Source organism: Rhineura floridana, chromosome 14 (assembly GCF_030035675.1).
Source record: "Rhineura floridana isolate rRhiFlo1 chromosome 14, rRhiFlo1.hap2, whole genome shotgun sequence".
NCBI classification, from domain to species: domain Eukaryota; kingdom Metazoa; phylum Chordata; class Lepidosauria; order Squamata; family Rhineuridae; genus Rhineura; species Rhineura floridana.
Window position 1 is genome coordinate 15,288,603 of NC_084493.1, and position 20,662 is coordinate 15,309,264.

At 43.4% G+C, this 20,662-nt stretch overlaps 1 protein-coding gene across 7 annotated transcripts in view; it reads right to left on the reverse strand.

Annotated features, from left to right (window-relative positions):
- ARNT2 (aryl hydrocarbon receptor nuclear translocator 2) overlaps positions 1 to 20,662 on the reverse strand; it is a 211,745-nt gene that overhangs the window by 13,705 nt on the left and 177,378 nt on the right. For all 7 annotated transcript variants that reach the window (XM_061595760.1, XM_061595761.1, XM_061595764.1 and 4 more), the window contains 4 exons: positions 18,357 to 18,508; positions 11,285 to 11,357; positions 8,749 to 8,872; positions 696 to 795 (listed from right to left, as the gene is read on the reverse strand). In XM_061595760.1, the coding sequence (XP_061451744.1) occupies positions 696 to 795; positions 8,749 to 8,872; positions 11,285 to 11,357; positions 18,357 to 18,508 (449 nt within the window). The remainder of the gene's footprint in view (positions 1 to 695; positions 796 to 8,748; positions 8,873 to 11,284; positions 11,358 to 18,356; positions 18,509 to 20,662) is intronic.

Below are 20,662 nucleotides of genomic sequence, written 5' to 3' on the forward strand. Positions count from 1 at the left end.
ACAAACAAATAAGAAAGTTTTCAATTAACCATAGTTTCCTAGTTAATCTGAACTGGGAAACCATCATTATTAGCTTCAGACCATGGCTTGACATTGGCTTAATATCTTGGTTTGTTCCAAAGCTGGTAACCATAGCATCCCACGTTGGTTGAAATGGAAAGCTATGGTTAATAAGTCTCTTCCTGGTTTTATCACAGCTCATGCACAGGGAGAAGCAATGGGCTTGCATGTGTGGGGAAATACTTGAAAATGCTTATTAAGCTGAGATATGTTCATCCAAATTGTTCCACTAAATGGCTTACAGCAAGTCGCTCTCTCTCAGCCTAAGTCCCCCATTAAAATATTAGAGATAATACCGTACAAGGTTGTTGTGAGAATTACAATTAGAGAATTCGTGTGAAGGGCTTTAAACCTTAAAAGTAGTATACAAATGTTAAATAGTAGTATTATGTACATCGGAACCTTGAGGCTTATGATCAGAGTTTGGAAGAAACTGGTTGTTCAGCAGTTCCAGAAAAATCTCATTTGTGGATGATTGCAGGGCAAAGTTAATTCTGGAATGTGGTCACCGTGCTTCTTTCCAATAGGGGAAATTATGTCATTTGGCTGTGAAGGATCAAGGGCCGGCATTATCTGTAACTCGAACACAATTGTGTTTCCTTTCTTGCAATTCATTCTGCTGTCAGATGCAATACCTGAAAGACTTTCCGGAATGTCCTGGCTGGAAGGGGCTCCCTTGAGAGTAGATCTGCTGGTTTCCTGCTGTGGATGCTGAAGGCATCATCTTTTTATCTGCTGTAAGAACAACCGCAGAAGAGTAGTTTCATGAGAACAGGATAGACTAAATGAATGCACACGATATGCACCTTGCTTGGCAATGGAAAATGGTCCCTTATAACCAAAAAACACACTCATGTACAAACCAACAGCTGGCAGGACTCCCTTTGGATGGTACCATTAAAAATAATGTGGAAATGAACAGCGTTTCTTTAGGCCTAACAGGACAATCTTGTCCTCCAGGTATACCAGCTGGATAGCTACTAAATTACTTAGGTCACAATTATGCCTATGGTATTTGGAGTCCAATCCTCACCATATTTACTCAGAAACAAGCTCAACAGAAATCAGTGGAGCTTACTTCCAAGTAAGTTACCCAAGACTGCAGCCTCAGGCAATAAGGGAAAAAGCCTTCTCAGTGATGGCACACCAATTGTGGAATATCCTGGCACCAATACTCTAATCCTTTTGGTGCCAGGTTAAGACCTTTATATTTGCCCAGGCACTTTTAACTATTGGTAATGCTGTTAGTCTGCTATACTTAACAGGTTCAAAATGTGTTTTACTGATTGTTCTGTTGTTATTGTTTGGATTGTATTTTATGTTATTACATTTTACCTTGGAATGATCAGCTTGGTAATGTCCACTGTGTGCTGTTCTGGTATTCTTAAGGATGAAAGATGGCTCAAAAATATTTCAGGTAAATAATGAATCCCACTGAAGTCAATGGAGCAGCCTAGTTATGCACAGGGCTCCAGCCTAAAGCATGTTTATAAGTGTCCTCTGAATGGGACTTACTCCTCCTAGGAAGAATGTTTAGGGTTGCATCCGAAAAATTCAGTCTAAAAGTAGCCTCCCGAAGTTCATTCTGATGTACTTAGGACTGCTGCCTACATTTCTAGTTAGGGAAAATCCACAAGACGTCCTTACCCAATGCATATGTTACCTATGGAACTCACTGCAAAATGGTGACCACTAGTTTAAATGGCTTTGAAGAAGGGGTTAGACAACAGGTTTATTGTTAGCCTTGATAGTGGAATAGAACACCCATGTACAATGCCAGTATACCTTTGACAACCAGATTCCAGGGACATGTAACAGAGTTCACATCCACACCATACGATTAAAGCACATTTATACCCATTTAACAGTTATGGCTTCTCCCAAAGAATCCTGGGAACTGCATCTACATTGGAACTGTTCTCAGATGTTTTAATTGTGTAATAGTTTCTGCAGTTGCCACCCTAGGCTACTATAGGAGGAAGTGCTGGATTTAAATTAATAATAATAATTAGTTTACACCTCACAGAGCTACAGTTCCCAGCACCCTTAACAAACTACAGTTCCAGGATCTTTGGGGGAACCCATGTGATTTAAATGTATGATGTGGAAGGAATGTTGGCATAATTTGTCAATTTCTTTGCAAGCTTCCTGAACACATCTGGGTTTGCCTGCCATTGTGGGAAACAAGATTCTGAGCTAGATGGACCTTTGGTTTTATCTAGCGGGGCTCTCTTAGTTTCTTTGTTTTAAGTAGTTATCTGTTTGCTTAAAAGCTCTATAGACCTGTCTTGTATTTAACAACTTGCCTGGTAGCCATGGGCGACAAGGAATATCATGCAGGTGAGTACACAGAATTCTAGGTAGACAAGTGAACTGCTTGGTCGGGTACAGAAAGGTCACTCTGTCGCTCCTTTGCCAGCTTGCTTGGTTTCTGTGCTGGCAGGAAAGGATTGTCTTGTTCTGCAGCCAGCATGGAAATGAAATGCAGCAGGCTGCTCCATTCCTCCTCCACTGACCCACTTGGACCAATGGTCTGATTTGGTACAAGGCAGCTTCCTGTGTTCCTAAATCATCTAACCTGATATAAGGCCATTTCCTGTGTTGTTTTGCTCACAAGCCACAAGTTGCTCCTCATGCCCACAAAGTGCAAAATGTGTGTTTCTGTGCGAGAGCCCCATGACACATGCAAAGCAGAGCAAGCAGCTGAAGCATATGAGCAGAGGACTCGGCTGAAGCATCTGTTGCTGACCTCACCAGCAACTTGTGTATGTTTAAACAGCCCTTTGCCTGGCTTCTGGGAGTGAGTCATAGGCAGAGCTGGTTGAAGAATTAGTTGCTGACCAGGGATGCACATAGTTCAGTTTAAGTCTATTTGTCTTCTTGGCCTTAAGCCATTAACAAACATATAAAATACACTACAAACAACAACTGCAAATGTTATAAAGAACTATAACTTCACATGAAGTCATTGCACAATTAAAAACCATTTCCTCGAAGCTTAATAACGCAGTATCACTACTGTTCTCAGATACCTGTAGACCAGTGGGTGGATAGCTGGAGAGATTGAACTATGCTAGGGTACAGTGGTTGGAGTGTCAGGCTAGAGACTAGGGAGATCCAGGTTCAAATCCTCAGTCGGCCATGAAGCTCACTAGCTGCCTTGGGTCTCTCAGGCTAAGCTACCTTACAAGGTTGTGGTGTGGATAAAATAAGGAGAGGGAAAGCTCCATGGAGGAAAGATGTGGGATTGAATTTAATAAATATGTAAAAAATACTTTTACCATGATCTCTTTGTTTTTGTTTGTCAATGATTATTCCAGCTTTTGCCCATTAGACTCTCCAGAAACTCAGAGTAGTGGCAAATTCAGAAGTGCAGGGTCCCTTCATGATAGTCATGATAGTCATAGCCACACCCCCTCCCATCTTTTCTTTTTTTCCTGCTGCTGCTGGGTTGAGAATGAGATCCTTGTTAATGCCCTCTCCCACAACAATGTCCCTAGGAGCCAATATGCATGAAAGGGGAGAGTGTTAGCTACTGAGGAGTCTTCTCAGTGGCCGACTCACCTCCTTTCACTCTGATTGGCTCCAATCAGCAGGAAAGGACAAGGAAGCATGTTAGAAAACTCTTCTTGGTGGACAACACACTCCCCTTTTGGCTGATTGCCTTGTAGGATGCTGGAGACACAGAGACCCTGCTAAGACCCTGCTCCTAAAAAAGTAAGGGGTCTAAGAGCCCCTGACACCCCAGACGACTACACTCCTGCAGAAACTGTGAAAATAACTTCTGTTTTAGATTCCGTGAAATTGGACAAAAACACGTAGTACCAGATACCATCATTACTGCAGACAGGAACACCCCACCCCGTCCGCGAATGATCATACAAAAACGAAGGAATGTTTTAATATGACCCAGAAACTACTCCTGATTCCACAAACTGAAATTCAAGTTGGGTAAAACCTCTTCTTAATTAGGATTTTCACAACTGCAGCAAAGAAAGCTATCAGGCTCACATCTAAATTAACCTGACACACTCCAGTAATGTTAGGAGGAGGCAAATCAGACTGAATTAATACATTGTGAACTCTCGTTTTACACTTTTGTTTTTGAAGCAGCATCATTTCCTTGGCTGGGAACGTCTCTTGCCTGAAGCCCTGGAGAGCCGTTGCCTGTCAGTGTCGACAATACTGAGCTGGATGGACCAATGGTCTGACTCGGTATTAAGCACCTTCCTTGCTGAACTACAACTCCTGTCAGCAGCAACAAGCATAGCCAATGACCAGGGATGGGAGGAGCTGCGGTTTAGCAACATCTGGAGGGTCAACGTTTCCCACACCTGTTCTAATTGCAATAGAAGATTGATGGGGCGGGGGGAAGGAGGGAATGGAATGGCTGAAATCCAGAACAGCGGCTCTTCACAATGCAACTTTTTTTTTTGCAGGTCCCACTTGCGAGGCCAATAACTCATCGTGTATGCCAATGAAGTGTCATCTAATGAAGCTTCCCTAGCAAGTATGATTTCTGGTATTTGGCTGTGTGTTTCCACAGAGGCAGGGGGTAATGGAGAAGTCTCTTATTTTTTAATTTGGACTCTCTGCGAGTACAGAATCTCTGACCTCAATCCATGTTCTTGACAGTTTTATATATATGTATCTGTCTCATAAGACCTGCTGCTTATAAACACATGGATCTTTTTTCATGCTAACATACGTGCTTGACAGCTGCACGGCAAATGTCCCCACCAAGATTGCCCCCTCTGTGTGAGCTCCAGCTATTTGCACAAACTGAACCAGAGAAAGCTGGTCCAAAATCAACACAATACTAAATCCTAAAAGTAAAGTGCAGGTTTGCCTGTAGATTTTTTATTACGTCTCAGTGAAAAGTACTACATTTTTATCATTTAAGGGAAAAAAGGGTACCATTATAAAATCTCCAATGTTGCCTTATCAAGAAAGAGCCATAGAAGGAACTTATTAAGAAACACACACGTAAATAGAAAAGTGTATTGCACTGTTCGTCTTAAGTCTTATAGCCAAACTATAACCTGGGCTCCTGCTGGGAGGAAGAGTGGGATATAAAACAAATAATAAAAAAAATAAACTTCCGCCCCCTGCATACTCGGCTTAATTAGTTCCTTCTCGGTATGCAACACTCATACAGACAGTAAACTACAGTTTCCTACAAACAAGGATCAAATCAAGACAATTATTGCTTGGAATGACACAAACGGATGCTCTAGGTTGAAATCTTGTTGGCTTCTAATGGATCCTTCCTATGGCATCCCAGACCTACTTTGCAAAGAGCAGTAGAGGCAAGCAGAATAACAGGAGATACCCAGCCTCAAGGAGACCTGAACTGCTGAAATAATGTTTCCCTTGTTGGGAAAAGGTCACTGTGTACCTAAAAAGGACCCCAGGCAGCTACCTCCTCATATCCCTTTAGTTACAAAGAGTGGGATGTTTTGGACTTAGCTGAGAGCTACTTGCATGATGATTAATTCAAAACGAATGTAAGAACTTCATCATCAGCAGGGAAGGTCAGGAACAATAAAAAAGAGGAAAAGATCACATCTTAAAATGTATCTGAAAAAACAACCCAGGAAGAGACTAGACTTATTTACTGATGGAATTACAACCCACTGCCCAGTTTATTAACCATGCTGACAGATTTTCCTTCTACTAAATTTACTTCCCTTATTAATCTGCCATATTATAGAACTTATCCATGGCCAGAGTTACTTACTGGGTGACTTTTGTTGAAAACAGCAGAAAACAGGTTTGCAAGAACTTGGCTAGAGATCTTTGAGTTGCACCCAAACAAGTTTAATCAAACTAGACCTATAAAAATTAATGGACATGAGTTACTTAGCTCTATTAATTTCAGCTGCGATGCTCCGAGTAGAACGTAGCTGAATACAACCCTATATTACTTGCCGCAGCTGAAGCATTTATATATTTATTTATTTATTAAATTTATTAGTCGCCCATCTGGCTGGTTGTCCAGCCACTCTGGGCGACGTACAAGATAAAAAGCAATACATTAAAACGTTAAAATTTAAAACCATAACAATAAAAACCTAACCCACCCCAAAAGCCTGCCTGAAGAGCCAGGTCTTCAAGGCCCGGCGGAAGCTCATCATAGAAGGGGCATGGCGGAGATCATTTGGGAGAGAGTTCCACAGGGTGGGGGCCACTATTGAAAAAGCCCTCTCTCTAGTCCTCACCAGTCTAGCTGTTTTAACCGGTGGGATTGAGAGAAGGTCTTCTGAGGCTGATCTTGTTGAGCGGCATCCCTGACGATGCTGGAGGCGCTCCTTCAGATAGACTGGGCTAAAACCGTGTAGGGTTTTAAAGGTCAAAACCAACACCTTGAATTGGGCCCAGTAAACAACCGGTAGCCAGTGCAACTCCTTCAGCACTGGAGTGATGTGATCTTGCCGGCGGCTGCCTTTAATCAGACGAGCCGCCACATTCTGTACCAGTTGCAGCTTCCGGACCGTTTTCAAGGGTAACCCCACGTAGAGAGCATTACAGTTGTCTAGGCAAGAGGTGACCAGGGCATGTACCACCGGTAGGAGCAGATGGTTGGGAAGGTAGGGGCGCAGCCTCCGTATCAGATGGAGTTGATACAGCACCGCCCGGCTCACAGCCGAGACTTGAGCCTCCATGGACAGCTGGGAGTCAAGAATGACCCCCAGGCTGCGGACCTGGTCTTTCAGGGGCAATCATACCCCATTGAGCACCAGGTCCACATCCCCCAGCCTTCCCTTGTCTCCCACAAACAGTACCTCGGTTTTGTCAGGGTTCAGCTTCAGCTTATTTCTTCCCATCCAGCCACTCACTGACTCCAGGCACTTGGACAGGGTTTCTACAGCCAACCTCGGTGAAGATTTAAATGATAGAGCTGCGTGTCATCCGCATACTGATGACATTGCAGCCCAAATCTCCTGATGATTGCCCCCAGCGGCTTTATATAGATGTTGAACAGCATCGGGGAGAGGATGGAACCCTGTGGCACCCCACAAGTGAGAGGCCAAGGATCTGAGACCTCATCCTCCAATGCCAATCTTTGGTACCTACCAGAGAGGAAGGAATGGAACCACTGCAATACAGTGCCCCCCATGCCTAACCTCTTCAGGCGGTCCAGGAGGATAACATGGTCAACAGTATCGAAAGCCGCTGAGAGATCAAGGAGGACAAGGAAGGTGCATTCGCCCCTATCCCACGCCCTCCTCATATCATCTACCAAGGCGACCAAGGTTGTTTCAGTCCCATGTCCAGGCCTGAAGCCCGACTGAAATGGATCCAGATAATCCGCTTCCTCCAAGTGCGCTTGCAACTGCTTTGCCACCACCCGCTTAACCGCCTTGCCTAAGAATGGAAAATTTGAGACTGGCCGAAAGTTGTTCAGATCTTGGGGATCCAAGGAGGGCTTCTTTAAGATTGGTTTTATTACTGCCTCTTTGAGCACTGATGGCATTACTCCCTCTTCGAGAGATGTATTTACTACCATCTTGATCCCCTCACCCAGTCTATCTTTGCAGCTCATAATGAGCCACGATGGGCAAGGATCGAGTAAGCAAGTGGTTGGCTTTAAGCATGGGTTGGGGAAGCTCCCCAAAGCATTACCATGAAAAAATGTGTACTGTTTTAACAGAAAGGACATTGAAAGTAGAAATAAAAAAAGCTTTATATTTTCATATATACTGGTACATAAGTAAGGATACCACTAAAAACAATTTAACTAAAATATGTATATTGAAATTTAGCTCTCTCTTTTTTTGAATTAGAGGTCCCTCATAATCTGAGGCCCTAAGCCAGCCTTTCCCAACCAGTGTGCCTCCAGATGTTGTTGGACTACAACTCCCATCTTCCTGACCATTGACAATGCTAGCTGAGGCTGATGGGAGTTGTGGTCCAACAACATCTGGAGGCACACTGGTTGGGAAAGGCTGCTCTAGATGTTGTTGGACCAGCTCCCATTGTCCCTGACCACACTGGCAGGGGCTGATGGGAGTTGTAGTCCAACAACATCTGGAGGCACCCTGGTTGGGAAAGGCTGCCCTAAGCTATAGCTTACTTAGCTTGTGCACGAACCTGTCACTAGCACCAGGGCTTTGTTCGTCACACAAACCTAGCAGACTGAGCTGTGTTTTCTCAAGGGTGCCATCTAGACTGCAGAATGAGTCCCGCCCCCTGACTGAATGCTCAGCCAGCTGACCACAGGGACAAATCCAGCTCCACCAAGCCCTATAAAGGCAAGCCCTGAGACTGGGCCTTCTGCCTGAGTAACTAGTCTTGCTGTGAAAGGATCCTTCTGTCAAGCTGAACACCTACTTGCTTTGCCACCCATTGCTCCCTTTGGAACTTGATTTCCTGCCTGCCTCAGACTACTCTGCTTGCTTCATGCCCTTCAGCTGCTGCATACAGCACTTGATCTCTGCTAGTTACTTGACTCTGGCCCCAATTTGACTGAGACCTCCTCCATCCCCAATATGGAAACCTAATTGCTTGGGACCTGTCGGCCATCCGCAACTGCCCCCCTCCCAAACACAATGTGTTTTCCTTTAGAAGGGGGTGTTTGGTCTATATCTTTTCATGATACAACAAGTACTTAACATCAGAATAAAGGATTGCACATAACAGCAATTTAAGAAGCCACCAGTCTAAAGAGCAGAGAAGTTTACTTACAAGTAGTTATGCCTGCAAACATCTCAGCAAACCTTGGATCCCTCTCTTGGGAGAAGATGGCATCGGGTTTCTCCACTGGTTTCCCACCCTCATGAACATTAGACTGTATACTTGGAACAGGTACCTATTTGAAACAGGCAGAGAGAAGAAAGTCACACTTCCCTTTATGGCCAAGACTGGTGATAAGCCTCTGACGGCTCTTTAAAAGACAGCAGGCAGAGGCATATTTCTGATCTTACTGTGTGGAACGACAACACTAATATCGGAAACAAGCTTCTGCTGATGCCTTTTACTATCAAAGAACAAGCAGAGACTTATCTCCTATCACTGCACCAAGGGTAGAAACATACTCACTGTTCTGCCAGTTCCAGGGCGTCTCCACCTCTTTTCTCAAAATGGGGCACACAATGCTAGTCAAACCCGGTGCCTTTTTACTGTAAAACCTGGTGGGGATCAGCACAAGTCCTTTTTTTTTTTTTTAATTAGCCTCAAAGAGATTTTGCAAGTGTTCGGCAGATCAACCCGTTCCCCCTCCAGGTGTGGGTAACGGAAACACTTTGCTGTAGGCGACTACTGTGTTCACAGCTTTAGATATTGGAGAATAACATCTGCCTGCTTCCTTGGCATGAACTTCAAATCTCTCAGTTCATATGATGTCAAGTGATTGGTCACCCACTTATCAAAAATGGCCTGTAGGGGATGGGCTTGATCTGGATCCAGCTGTTCAGTTGGATTGTTGCTCACCTCTGGATTATGTGTTAAGGTCTTTTATGTGGAGGTGTCTGGGCCTGGGCACCTGGCGCAGGCATGCTGGGTACCAAGCAAAATACATTTTGTATGTGTGATGGATGAATCATTCACTGCAAAGAACTGTGGGGTTTGTCTCTCTCTCAAACCAGGGATTCTGGCAGCCGGCACTTTACTTCTTGTGCTAGCAATGCTCTGCTCCTGCAGCACATTAGGCTATATAAGTCAAGGGCACCCTGGTTCCAGCCTGTATCTGGTCAATTGATTCCATAAGCCAACTGGAAACCACCAGGCCTTATCATATATACTAATAATGAACTCATTTCTCAGAGTCCTGATCATTATGTAGCCAAGACAGCATCATCCACGTGCAAGTATCGACAGACTTGGGGAACCCAAGACTGCAGAAATACAAAAATGTTTTGGAAAAGAAAAGAAAAACTAAGTAAGTGTGTGTATATGGGGGGGATGGGACACAAAAACAGCTTAGTGAGAACTGAATATGCTCAGCAACCACAGAATACTACGTATCTGTGTGTCAGGGGGGGATCTAGAAAAGTGTGGGGAAGAGGATTGGGATGGAGTATCCTGGTAAAGGGCATGGCTGGCCAACTAGAACCCTGAACCAGAGCACTTCACACTACTTTTTGTTGCAGTTTCCCCTTATAAAACTCTGACACCCAAGTCAACTCCTCTGTCAGAGCAACTCATCTCATTTGCCTCGCCACTCCATCTGCCTGAAGCCCTTTAGACCTTAGTCTGCCCATGCTGGATTTGGACCCCGAGCTGCAGCTTGTTTCAGAGCTTGTCTGAGGCCTGACACTCTAATGTACATATGATTCACCTGATTCTCCCCCAAGATCACACAGAGTCTTCCTGAGATTATACCAGACTCCACCAGGAAAAAAAAAGAAAAAGATCCTGACTACCTGAACTGGGCTTTTAGTTAGATTTAAAATATTGCCATTCCTCACAGGTTTGCCCCTGTATGAGAAGAAAAAAAAATGGGGATTATTCTATAAACTCCAAAATGAAACAGTGGAAGATGCTTCCTTTCAAGAAGCTGCTCTCTGCCCAGTTCCTTCTGCACAGGAAGATAAAAATGGTTATACTCTGAATTGTCAGCATTGTCTGTTTCAAGTAACTCAGAGGAAACAATGAATGACGGCGGAATCTCCTAGGAGTAATTTTACAGTATATTTTTTGCTTGTCAGGTATGGACCCAACAAAGGCAAAGGCACATCAAGCAACAGCTGCAGTAGTAAATGCAGATATTACATTTGACACAGTGGCCTGGTTCGCACATAACACAAAGCCAAACTATGACTTACTGTAAATGAGCAAGTGTGCTGGTGCACAGGGAAAAACTTGTGGTCATTTCCCTCCTCCCATGTTGCTGTTGTGTTACTAGGAGCTAAGCCATGCTTTGGCTTAGTGCTACATCTGAAGTCAGGTTCATTACTTATTTCCCCTTGAAAGGGAGAAAACATTATTGGTAAGCCAAGAGCAAACCTTGGTTACAGCTTATGGTTGGTTTGGAGCAAGACAAAGCATGAGCCCAGATTCGTATGCAACACTAAGCCGAACCATGGCGGCAGCAGAAATGGGGGATGAGTGAAGTGCCTGTACCAGCACACTAGCTTGTTTATGGTAAGCCATAGTTTGGCTTAATGTTATGTGGAAACTAGGCTAGTAAGTTCTGTTGTTTAGATATCTCCTTCCTGCTATTTTTGTATACCAAAAAAAAATCAAAATCAAAAGAGAGATTGCCTTGCCAGGTATGTCTCACCTGAGATAAGTCATATGATGACAGTCCATCTCTCTGGTGTACTTCAAGCTCTGCTTGTTGCTGCTGAAGTTGCCTGGGAACAGGAAAGAGAAACTATCGCTGTAGGTTCCTTCGAGGCTGTGGTGCTATATTTAAGACAAGATGATGGTTTGGCTGGCTGTTGACTTGCCAGCAAAATACCCATCGTGCACCTCCTCGTCCTGTTCATTCTTGGTCCAAACTGCACTTTCCTTGCTGGTTAAAGGAAGCAGAGTTTTAAATTTTGCCCCAGAGTAGGTGAGGAAAGAAGGGTGACTGAGGGGACCAGGAAGGAAAAAGCAGGAGACACTTCTGGGCTAGGAGTGCCATGATTAGACACTTGCAGGTAGTTGTAACCTTTCCCCCATAAATTGTATTCTAGCAATAAATATTTTTTTCAATTTAAAGAAAAGGACATTTGGAAGAAGTGCAACAGAAAGCTCCTGCTTCTTTGCAGCAGGCAATTGAAAAAAAACTGAAATGTCAATTGCAACCTACTAAGACTGAAGGAAATAAAGCCATTTGAATGCATAAGGGGCACCCTGCAGGCGATATCTTTAATCCAATTAGGAGAACTTTGGAAGTAAATTACACTGTGCAGTAGCTACAGAGCCTACATCAAAGGAAATTGACACATCCAATAAAGGGGAGGTGAAGTGAAACAGAATCAGGTAGAGAAATCCATCAGAAAAATGCCTGTATAAATCTCTCAGATGCAGACATAATCTATGTCCGGTGTCAGGTGCTTTTAAGGAAATGCCAAAATACAGTTTATTTGAAACCTGTTAAGGCTAGTTGATATACCATACAGTTTTCTCTCCACATGGATATTTTCAGTTAGGACCAGTCCATGTTAGGTCTGTCATCCAATTAAAGAAATCTTAATCCATTAATCATATGAGATTTGCATGTCAATTAAAAAAACCCTTTTCAGACAAGCTTCATTCATATTCGTAATGCTCACGAAACACCTTTCTTGTTATCTGTCCATACAGAAAATTTAAGAAATTGGCCCCTTTCACATCTCATGCTCAGTGGTGCATGTGGTGAAACCCAGTGTTGCTGTGGAGCATGTGGGAAGGGGCAGCAGCTCTGAGGCAGAGGACCCGCTTAGTGTGCAGAAGCCCCCAGGTTCAATCCCCAACATCTCTAGGTAAAATGATCAAAGGATCGTAGATAGCAGGAGATACGAAATATCTCTGCCAAGGATCCTGGAGAGTCGCTGCTAGTCAAAGCAAATGATACCGGGCAAGATAGTCAAATAGTTTGACGTGGTATAATGCACAATGTGAATGAGGCAACCATGCAGGTGATGCATAGGACAAACTGTTTAGGTTGCTCCTAACATCGGCAAAGGGGCAGGGAAGAATACTTACAATGATCAAGTGGATGAAGCACCCTCCCTAACAAGGAAAGCGAAAGCATTTGGAACTCTTCAGGTGAGGCTGTCAATGTGCTGAATCGGTGTCTGGCTGCAACAATGGACTGGATGTGGGCTAATAAACTGAGGCTCAATCCAGACAAGACTGAGATGCTGTTAGTGGGTGGTTCATCTGACCAGATGGTGGATGTCCAACCTGTCCTGGATGGGGTCGCACTCTCCCTGAAAGAGCAGGTTCATAGCTTGGGGGTTCTCCTAGGACCATCTCTGTCACTTGAGGCTCAGGTAGCTTCGGTGGCACGGAGTGCCTTTTACCAACTCCGGTTGGTGGCCCAGCTACGCCCCTATCTGGACAGGGATAACCTGGCTTCAGTTGTCCATGCTCTGGTAAACTCCAAGTTAGATTACTGCAATGCGCTCTACATGGGGCTGCCTTTGAAAACGGTTTGGAAACTGCAGCTTGTGCAAAATGCAGCGGCCAGATTGGTAACAGGGACCAGACGGTCCAAACATATAAAACCGATTCTGGCCCACTTGCATTGGCTGCCTGTTTGTTTCTGAGCTCAATTCAAGGTGCTGGTTTTAACCTATAAAGCCTTACATGGCTTGGGACCACAATACCTGATGGAACGCCTCTCCCAACACGAACCCACCTGTACACTACGCTCAACATCGAAGGCCCTCCTCTGGATGCCTACTCCAAGGAAAGCTCAAAGGATGGCAACAAAGGAGAGGGCCTTCTCAGTGGTGGCCTCCAAATTATGGAATGACATGTTTGACAAGGTGTGCCTGGTGCCAATACTATTATCTTTTCGGCACCAGGTCAAGCCTTTCCTCTTCTCCCAGGCATTTTTTAACAGCATTTGAATAGCACGTTTTTAACTTGCCTATCGGTTTTTATGGGTTTAAATTTGGTATGGGTTTAAATTTGTATACTTGTTTTTAATTGTTGTAAACCACCCAGAGAGCTTCGGCTATGAGGCGGTATATAAATGCAATAAATAAATAGATTATCTATTTGATAAATAAATAAATAAATAACAACAACTACTACTCCTCTGTTAGTCATCCATCTTAACCTTGCCTGGGCAGGGCAGAAGACAGGTGTATGTGGGCACTGCAGAAAGATCCAGATTGGGCTTCTCCCATGGATTAATGGAATTCACTGCCAACAGGATGAAGAATGACAAGCAGAAATTTTAGAATCACATGGCTAGATCTCATCAGTCCCCTCCAATAGAGTTTTTTTCCTCTATCTCCCATAGTACTATCATAATACTAAAACTTGGTGTCATCCAATGAAACTGAATACTGGGAGATTCAGGACACACAAAAGGAAGTACTACTTGACATGGCACATAGTCAGCTTATGGAAATTGCTACAAAATGTGGCAACCTCCCCAATGCAGATGGCTTTAAACAAGTATCTGACAATTTCACTGAGATTATTAGTGATGATGGCTATGCTGAACCTCCATGAGCATGCCAGTTGCTGAGGAGACACAGTGTAGGAGGGTGATCACCTCTGTGGGCTTCCTAGAGGCAACCTGTGGGAAAAGGGATACTAGACTAGATAGGCCCTTGATCTAACCTGGCATGGCTCTCGTCCTGCTCAACCAGGATGTAGGACAAAGTTAGGTTTAGGCTAGACATGAGACAGGGTTCCGGCTACACTCTGGGAAACACAGAACTCTGACGTTCCTCCAGCAAGGAACAATCTGCAAGATTGCAAGATGCTGCTTGATTTAAAGGAGCCCAGCCTCATCTAGAGACCTCCTACTGCAATGGCGTGGGGGAAGGTTCAGGTCTTCCACAGCGGAGTTCTTGGAGTCAGAGGATGACCTTTCCACATCCTTAGGCTGGGGGGGGGCACTAGCCCCACAGATTCTTCTAGTAGCAGTGCCTCTGTACACCCTTCTCCCTTCTGCTTGGGAGTCCTTGCCTCCCTCACCTGATGAAGAGGAATCCTATTCCTTGACAGTTCTGATGTTTTCATCATACTATGGAGAAGCATCTCTTACTCTGTTGTAATGTGTGAGGGAAAGGGGCAAAAGGACTATTCAAGATGTTTAGAGCTTGTATTTTTAGTGGAACAAATGCGCTTGCCATGTTTTCTTTTGCTGAAAGTTATTCTAAGTCAATACAGATGGGAACGTAGTGGGAAGACTAAATTTTTCATGGGACTCTCCTTTGGAGCACAACATAGCATAAATGCTGAATATTAAATCCTTTGCCTCTCCAGGAAGTTCATTTTGGATGGCTGTGCCCAAAATAAACTTTATTTATTCTTTTTGTTTTTGGCAGGGAAATAAGTGAACATTTGAACTTAATGTTTAGTTGTCTTTCCACTCAGAAAGCAGATATGGAAAACTGATGGCTTCAAGCCGGAAGGCAATATCAAATAAACACAACCAACTAATGCAGTCATCAGCTCCCCCTACAGCCTCAATCCTCCGCAAGAATTAAAAATAAATAAATATAGCCACTGATTTTATTTTTTTACTCTGATAGTTATGGATAGTTTTTCACTCTGATTCGTATTCAGATAGCCTCTTGATTTTAAGCCAGGGAACTTTATACCATTTTTTCCTTTCTTTTCTGGTCTGAGAGTTCTTATAAAAACATTAACAGTCACTAACTAGATTTATTATTGAAATACATTTATATGTATCTGCCTCTTTTAACAACAAATCTCAGTCTAAAGGAGTGGGACAGGTAATTGCACTTAGTCTTTAAATAGTCAACAGGAATACTGCATATCAACTGCATATAAAGAAGCTGCAGAGAGCTTTTGGAAAATGCCAGTACCCTGCTTAGTATTTAGCTAGGCCGAGTGATAAAACCACGACTAACTCCAGGTTTGAGATGGTCCTTGGTACAGTGCTCCCTGATAGGCTTTGTCCTATGTCGGTAGACACTGCTGGAGGGTTTACCCAGCAGGGGCAGTTCTCCTACAGTTGGCATTGGGCAGCCACCACTTTAATTTCCGACAATGCCACTGGTGTAGTATTGTTCTGGGGTATTGTGGGAATTTATAATGGCAGGACAATCATTTAAATTACCCACAGTGCTCCATAGCAATGTTATATCGTGGGCATTATGAGAAATTAAAATGGTGGATGTCAAGTACTGAGCACCAGAATTTGTTTTAAGAGGTACTACCAGGGCACTGGGGACTTGGCATCTGCCCAAGAATGCTTGTGTAGCATCTGTTAGGTCACAGCAATTCAGCCAATGGCAACCTGCCAACCGTAGCATCATAGTGACACAGCCAACGACAGTTAAGAGAAATCCTGAACCATCCATCACTGTTAGAAAATGGCTTATCACATTTTGACATAGAGGTCAACAGATGCCAACCAAGACAGGCTTTTTATCTTTATGGGCAAAACTCTCAAAAGATGAACAATCCGTAAAAATTATCAACATCTTAGCTCCTTCTAATATTTATAATTCTATAGCTGCTTTTTCCCAAAAAAAGAAAGGTTGTCACATCATCTTTAACATTACTGTTTCATGAGGAAAGCATAATAACAATGCATTAGCCGGAGTCCTAGCAATGGCCAACCACCATATTAGGGCAACAAGACTGACTTGTTTTGTGAAGCCAACTGAGGATAGCTATGACAGGATCCAGGGAAGGCCCCTACCACTTCATTTCTCTCAGAATGCACTGCAGGGCCTGTGTACGCAGCCTTGAAAGGGAAACGCTGGCAGAACAGTCAACACTAGCTAATTTAAAGGCCAGGCTTCTGGATGATACAGGAACAGAAACTTGTTTGTCAGTGTTCGCTCCTTCTGCTTCTCCAGTCTGCCGATGTGGAACAGACACTGATTTATTGTCAAGTTTCTAACCCCTCTTTGGACCTCAGTCAGGCCCTCAATATGGCTTACGCGTCAGAAAAACAAAACTTTTAAAACCACATTAAAGGGGAAGAAGAAACAACAACAGACGATTAAAAAACAGTAAGCATAAAAACAACTTAGGAAAACAAAATATAGCATAGAGATGAAGGAGGATTAAAAAACACCACCACTACCATAAACAGTTTAGACACCAGTCCAGCCTCAGGTGTCAGTTCCATACTATACATTTAAAGCACATTTAACGCACACGGCTTCCTCCAAAGAATCCTGGGAACTGTAGTTTACCATCACAGAGCTACAATTCCTAGCACCCTTAACAAACTACAGTTCCCAGGATTCTTTGGAGGAAGCCGTGTGCATTAAATGTGCTTTAAATATATGGTGTGAATCTAGCCTGGTATTTGGAGCAGGGGTTCAGGCCTGGCATATGGCTCCTCTGTCATCCCCTCCCCCTTCTCTTGCTTCGCTCTGAGAAAGGGCTGAGGGGGCAGAGGGTCCTTCTTCAGAGCCAGGCATTCCGGGCGAGGTGTCCAGAAGAATGCTTGTGCTGCTGCTGTGGCTACAAAGAGTTTTTAAACTTAGGGTTTTGTTTTTTTAAAAAGCTGAAAAATAATAGTCTAAGTTTAAAATGCCTCCCTAACTGATGTGGCAGCTTTTTCCTGGCCCAGAATGCCTAGCTCTGAAGAAAGACCCCCTTCCTTATTCTCAGAGCAAGGTGAGGAGGTGGAGGATTCATTCTGCCTCATTATAGGGCTGTCCCTGCAAGTATTTCCATCACCCCCTCCATCTCCCCCTGTACTCATGATTACGTTGTTCTGCCAGTTGAGGATAATACTTCAAGGATCAAATGAAGCTGCCTATAGTCCACTGAAAACTTATGCCACAAATTTGTTAAAAACTTTTTAAGGCGCTAGAGGACTCTTTTTCGGGTTGCAGACTACAGAATTTGGGTAACGGCTGCTCGATCTCCGTAAGCATACATGGAATTTGATTGTACAAAGTAACAAGTCTATTTGGTTCTGTTGATGCCTTACTCTCAGCATCAACAGGGCAGCTTACCGGTGTAGGGACTGGCTGGCTTGAGTTTTACTGCTCTACAGTGCCTCCCCCCAACCAGTGGTGGAAAGGGAAACTGCAGCCAGTCAGGGCAGAGGGAACCAGGTCACCTGGGAAACCAATAGCAGACCTGTTGAACTTATAAAAGAACTCTCCTGAGCTTGGCTTCTCAGTCTGAGCAGTTCATCTGTGAGAGAAGGTGCTCAATTAATACCTGTCTTGCTCTGGCCTGCTCCAGAACCTGACTACCAGCCTGTTTGGACCACAGTGATTGACCCTACTGGGCTCTGACACCTAGGCATAGAAGGATCACTTTGCACATTACAATTTTCCTAGGTGCACATTAAGATTGCTGAATGTATGCATAAGAATGCCAAGTGTGAATGGAGACACATGTATCATACAAGTATAGCACATCCAAAAAACCTGTGTTAGCTTGTCAAGGGAGGACAATAGCTCAGATTTATATGCAGAAGATCCGAGGTTTAATCCCAGGCATCTCCAGGTAGATGGACCAATAGTCTGACTCCATATAAGGCAGTTTCCTATGTTCCTAAGTGTACACTCAGTGAGAAGCTTGGGTTGACTGTCACGTAATGTGCAGGATGGCACAGAAAGTCAGCATAACTCTGGTATAACTTTGTCTTTAGAAACACACACATATGGCGCAGCTAAAAACAAGGATATAAAAAATGTTTTGGAGCAGGTAACGCATTGGGAAATTTCAGATTTTAAGGACAAACCACATACTTTACATTAGTGTTGGTGCAGATGATGTATTCAATCTCATCTGAATAAGGGTTCTGAAATGTGAAGCTGCTGGTCCGGATTAACATCCATTCCCGGTTCTTGGTACGAAAGCGATACATCACAGAGAGCACCTGGCCTTTCAGTTTAACAACCTGTGGAAGCCATTGTAAAAATCATGGAGAGAAGGCGGTGGGTGTGATATCAGTAACTAATATTATATGTTGCGGTCCAAAGGAACAATATATGTGATGGTAGGGGAGCCGTATACACAACTGAAGCTGCTGCTGCTGCTGCTGCTTTTTTTGCATAGTTCTGTTGATCCTCCAGTTGACAAGGTAAACTGCTTGTACAACTGAACAGTAACTTGCCTCATCAGCCAAAATAACAGAAAACGTTGATACGCATATACCTTAAGTACACACAAACATTAATGGTTCCTTTGCAGGCACTGGCATGGATCTTCTTAACCGGATGGCCTCCTTGATATATACAGTTCACAGTTCAACTTAAATCCAACTACATATTTGTCAGGGAAATAGCAGACAGGGCCTTCTCATCTTCAAGGCATGGACTAAGTTGACATGACCCTCAGTCTCAAGATGGCCACCTACTTCCCACTGTGGAGTTCTTTCCCTTGTACATTTGCATTGGGGTTTCCAAACAGACATCTTCCACTTTGTTTACCTGAATGGAACCTACTTCATCACAGCGAGTTAGTATTATATATTATTACATTTGTATCCTATTTGTCCAAGGAATTCAAGTACATTGTCCCTCTTTGTTATCCTCTCAACAACCCAATGAGGTAGATCAGTCTCAATAACAAGAGTGAGAGTCATGGCTGAGTGGGAATTTTGAACTCAAGTCTCCCTGTATGGAGATCTGTGTACCACACCACACCGCTCATGTCCATACCATACATTTAAAGCACTATAACTTTAACAGTCATGGAGAAGCCTGGGAACTGTAGTTTGTTAAGGATCCTAACCTCAAGAGCTACCATTGCCAGCACCCTTAACAAACTACAGGTCCCAGGATTCTCCATGACTATTAAAGTGGTATCATAATGCTTTAAATATATGGTGTGGACCTGACCATTGTCTCTTTGGATCAATTGGTTAAGGGAGCTGCTATAAACTGAATGGAATCTGAGTGGAATCTCCAGTCACAAATAGAACAGGCAGAATTGGAAAAGAGGGGATATATATTTTTTTTTACAGTTCCCAGAAATTCTGGGCCTGGGAGAAAAAAACTCCAGAGAGCTAATGTTTTATTTAAAACAAATCTCTAGCTTCAATCAGATGAGGCATATCCTTTGAACAACAACTTTCTACCGCCACACCCAACAATGGGATCATAAAATGAAACAGAACTTGTGTGTAAATGTCCAGCTGAACCATTTCCTAATGGATATTAGATAGCCATCCTCTCTGACTTTTGATACAAAATTCTACTTGTTATTTTTGGCCGCTGAGTGTCTCGTTCAGACTTAATTTTTCCCACCCCTGACAAATGACTTTATCTTCACCAGGATGTGAAAACCCTGAAACAGATACTGGCCACTGGCCAAACACTCCAAAAGCCCTCCCTGGAGGGACTTGCACTAAACTGCTCCTGATAAGGCCAGCAATTCGAAAATGTCCAGTTTTCTATGGCTTATTGCACATCCATTAATCTTGTAACAACATACAGTATCAGTCACTGGGGCCTTTGATGAGAGGATCTCATTTGTATCTGAAAAGGATCCTTACATAATAATAAATCACAGAAATTAAAACAAAATCTTTGGAGATCCATTACATCCCTGAATGAAGTTATCCAACTTTCATTTTTGGGAGCAAAGATTGCATATACAGATAAACATCCCAAATATAATAAAACATTTCTTTTGCAGACCTGTATGGCAAGGTGAAAGATAAAAATGGTGATGTTTTGTGCACAGTGTGAAAGTTAAGCAAATTGCCAAGGCCAGAGTGGGAAAGGTGTGCAATAGTTTGGGCAATAAAGCAAGCTGGTCAGCAATCTGAATATGCAAATAGGATGTACAACAGCTTGGCAACCATAAGGGATAGAATTACTGTTAGCAATTTCAATGGAGAACAATGACAAGAAATAGCCTGTGAAATACCAAGCCAGCCAGCAACATGAATGGAGAATGAGATTGGCTAAGCCTATTGCACATTAGTTAGGAATCGAAATAACTATTCAAAAACCACAACCTTATGAAAATTACACATACCCTTTGGCCAATAAGTATCTTGAATAAGCAGGGTCATTCTTTTTGGGCTAGGCAAAAATATTTGGGG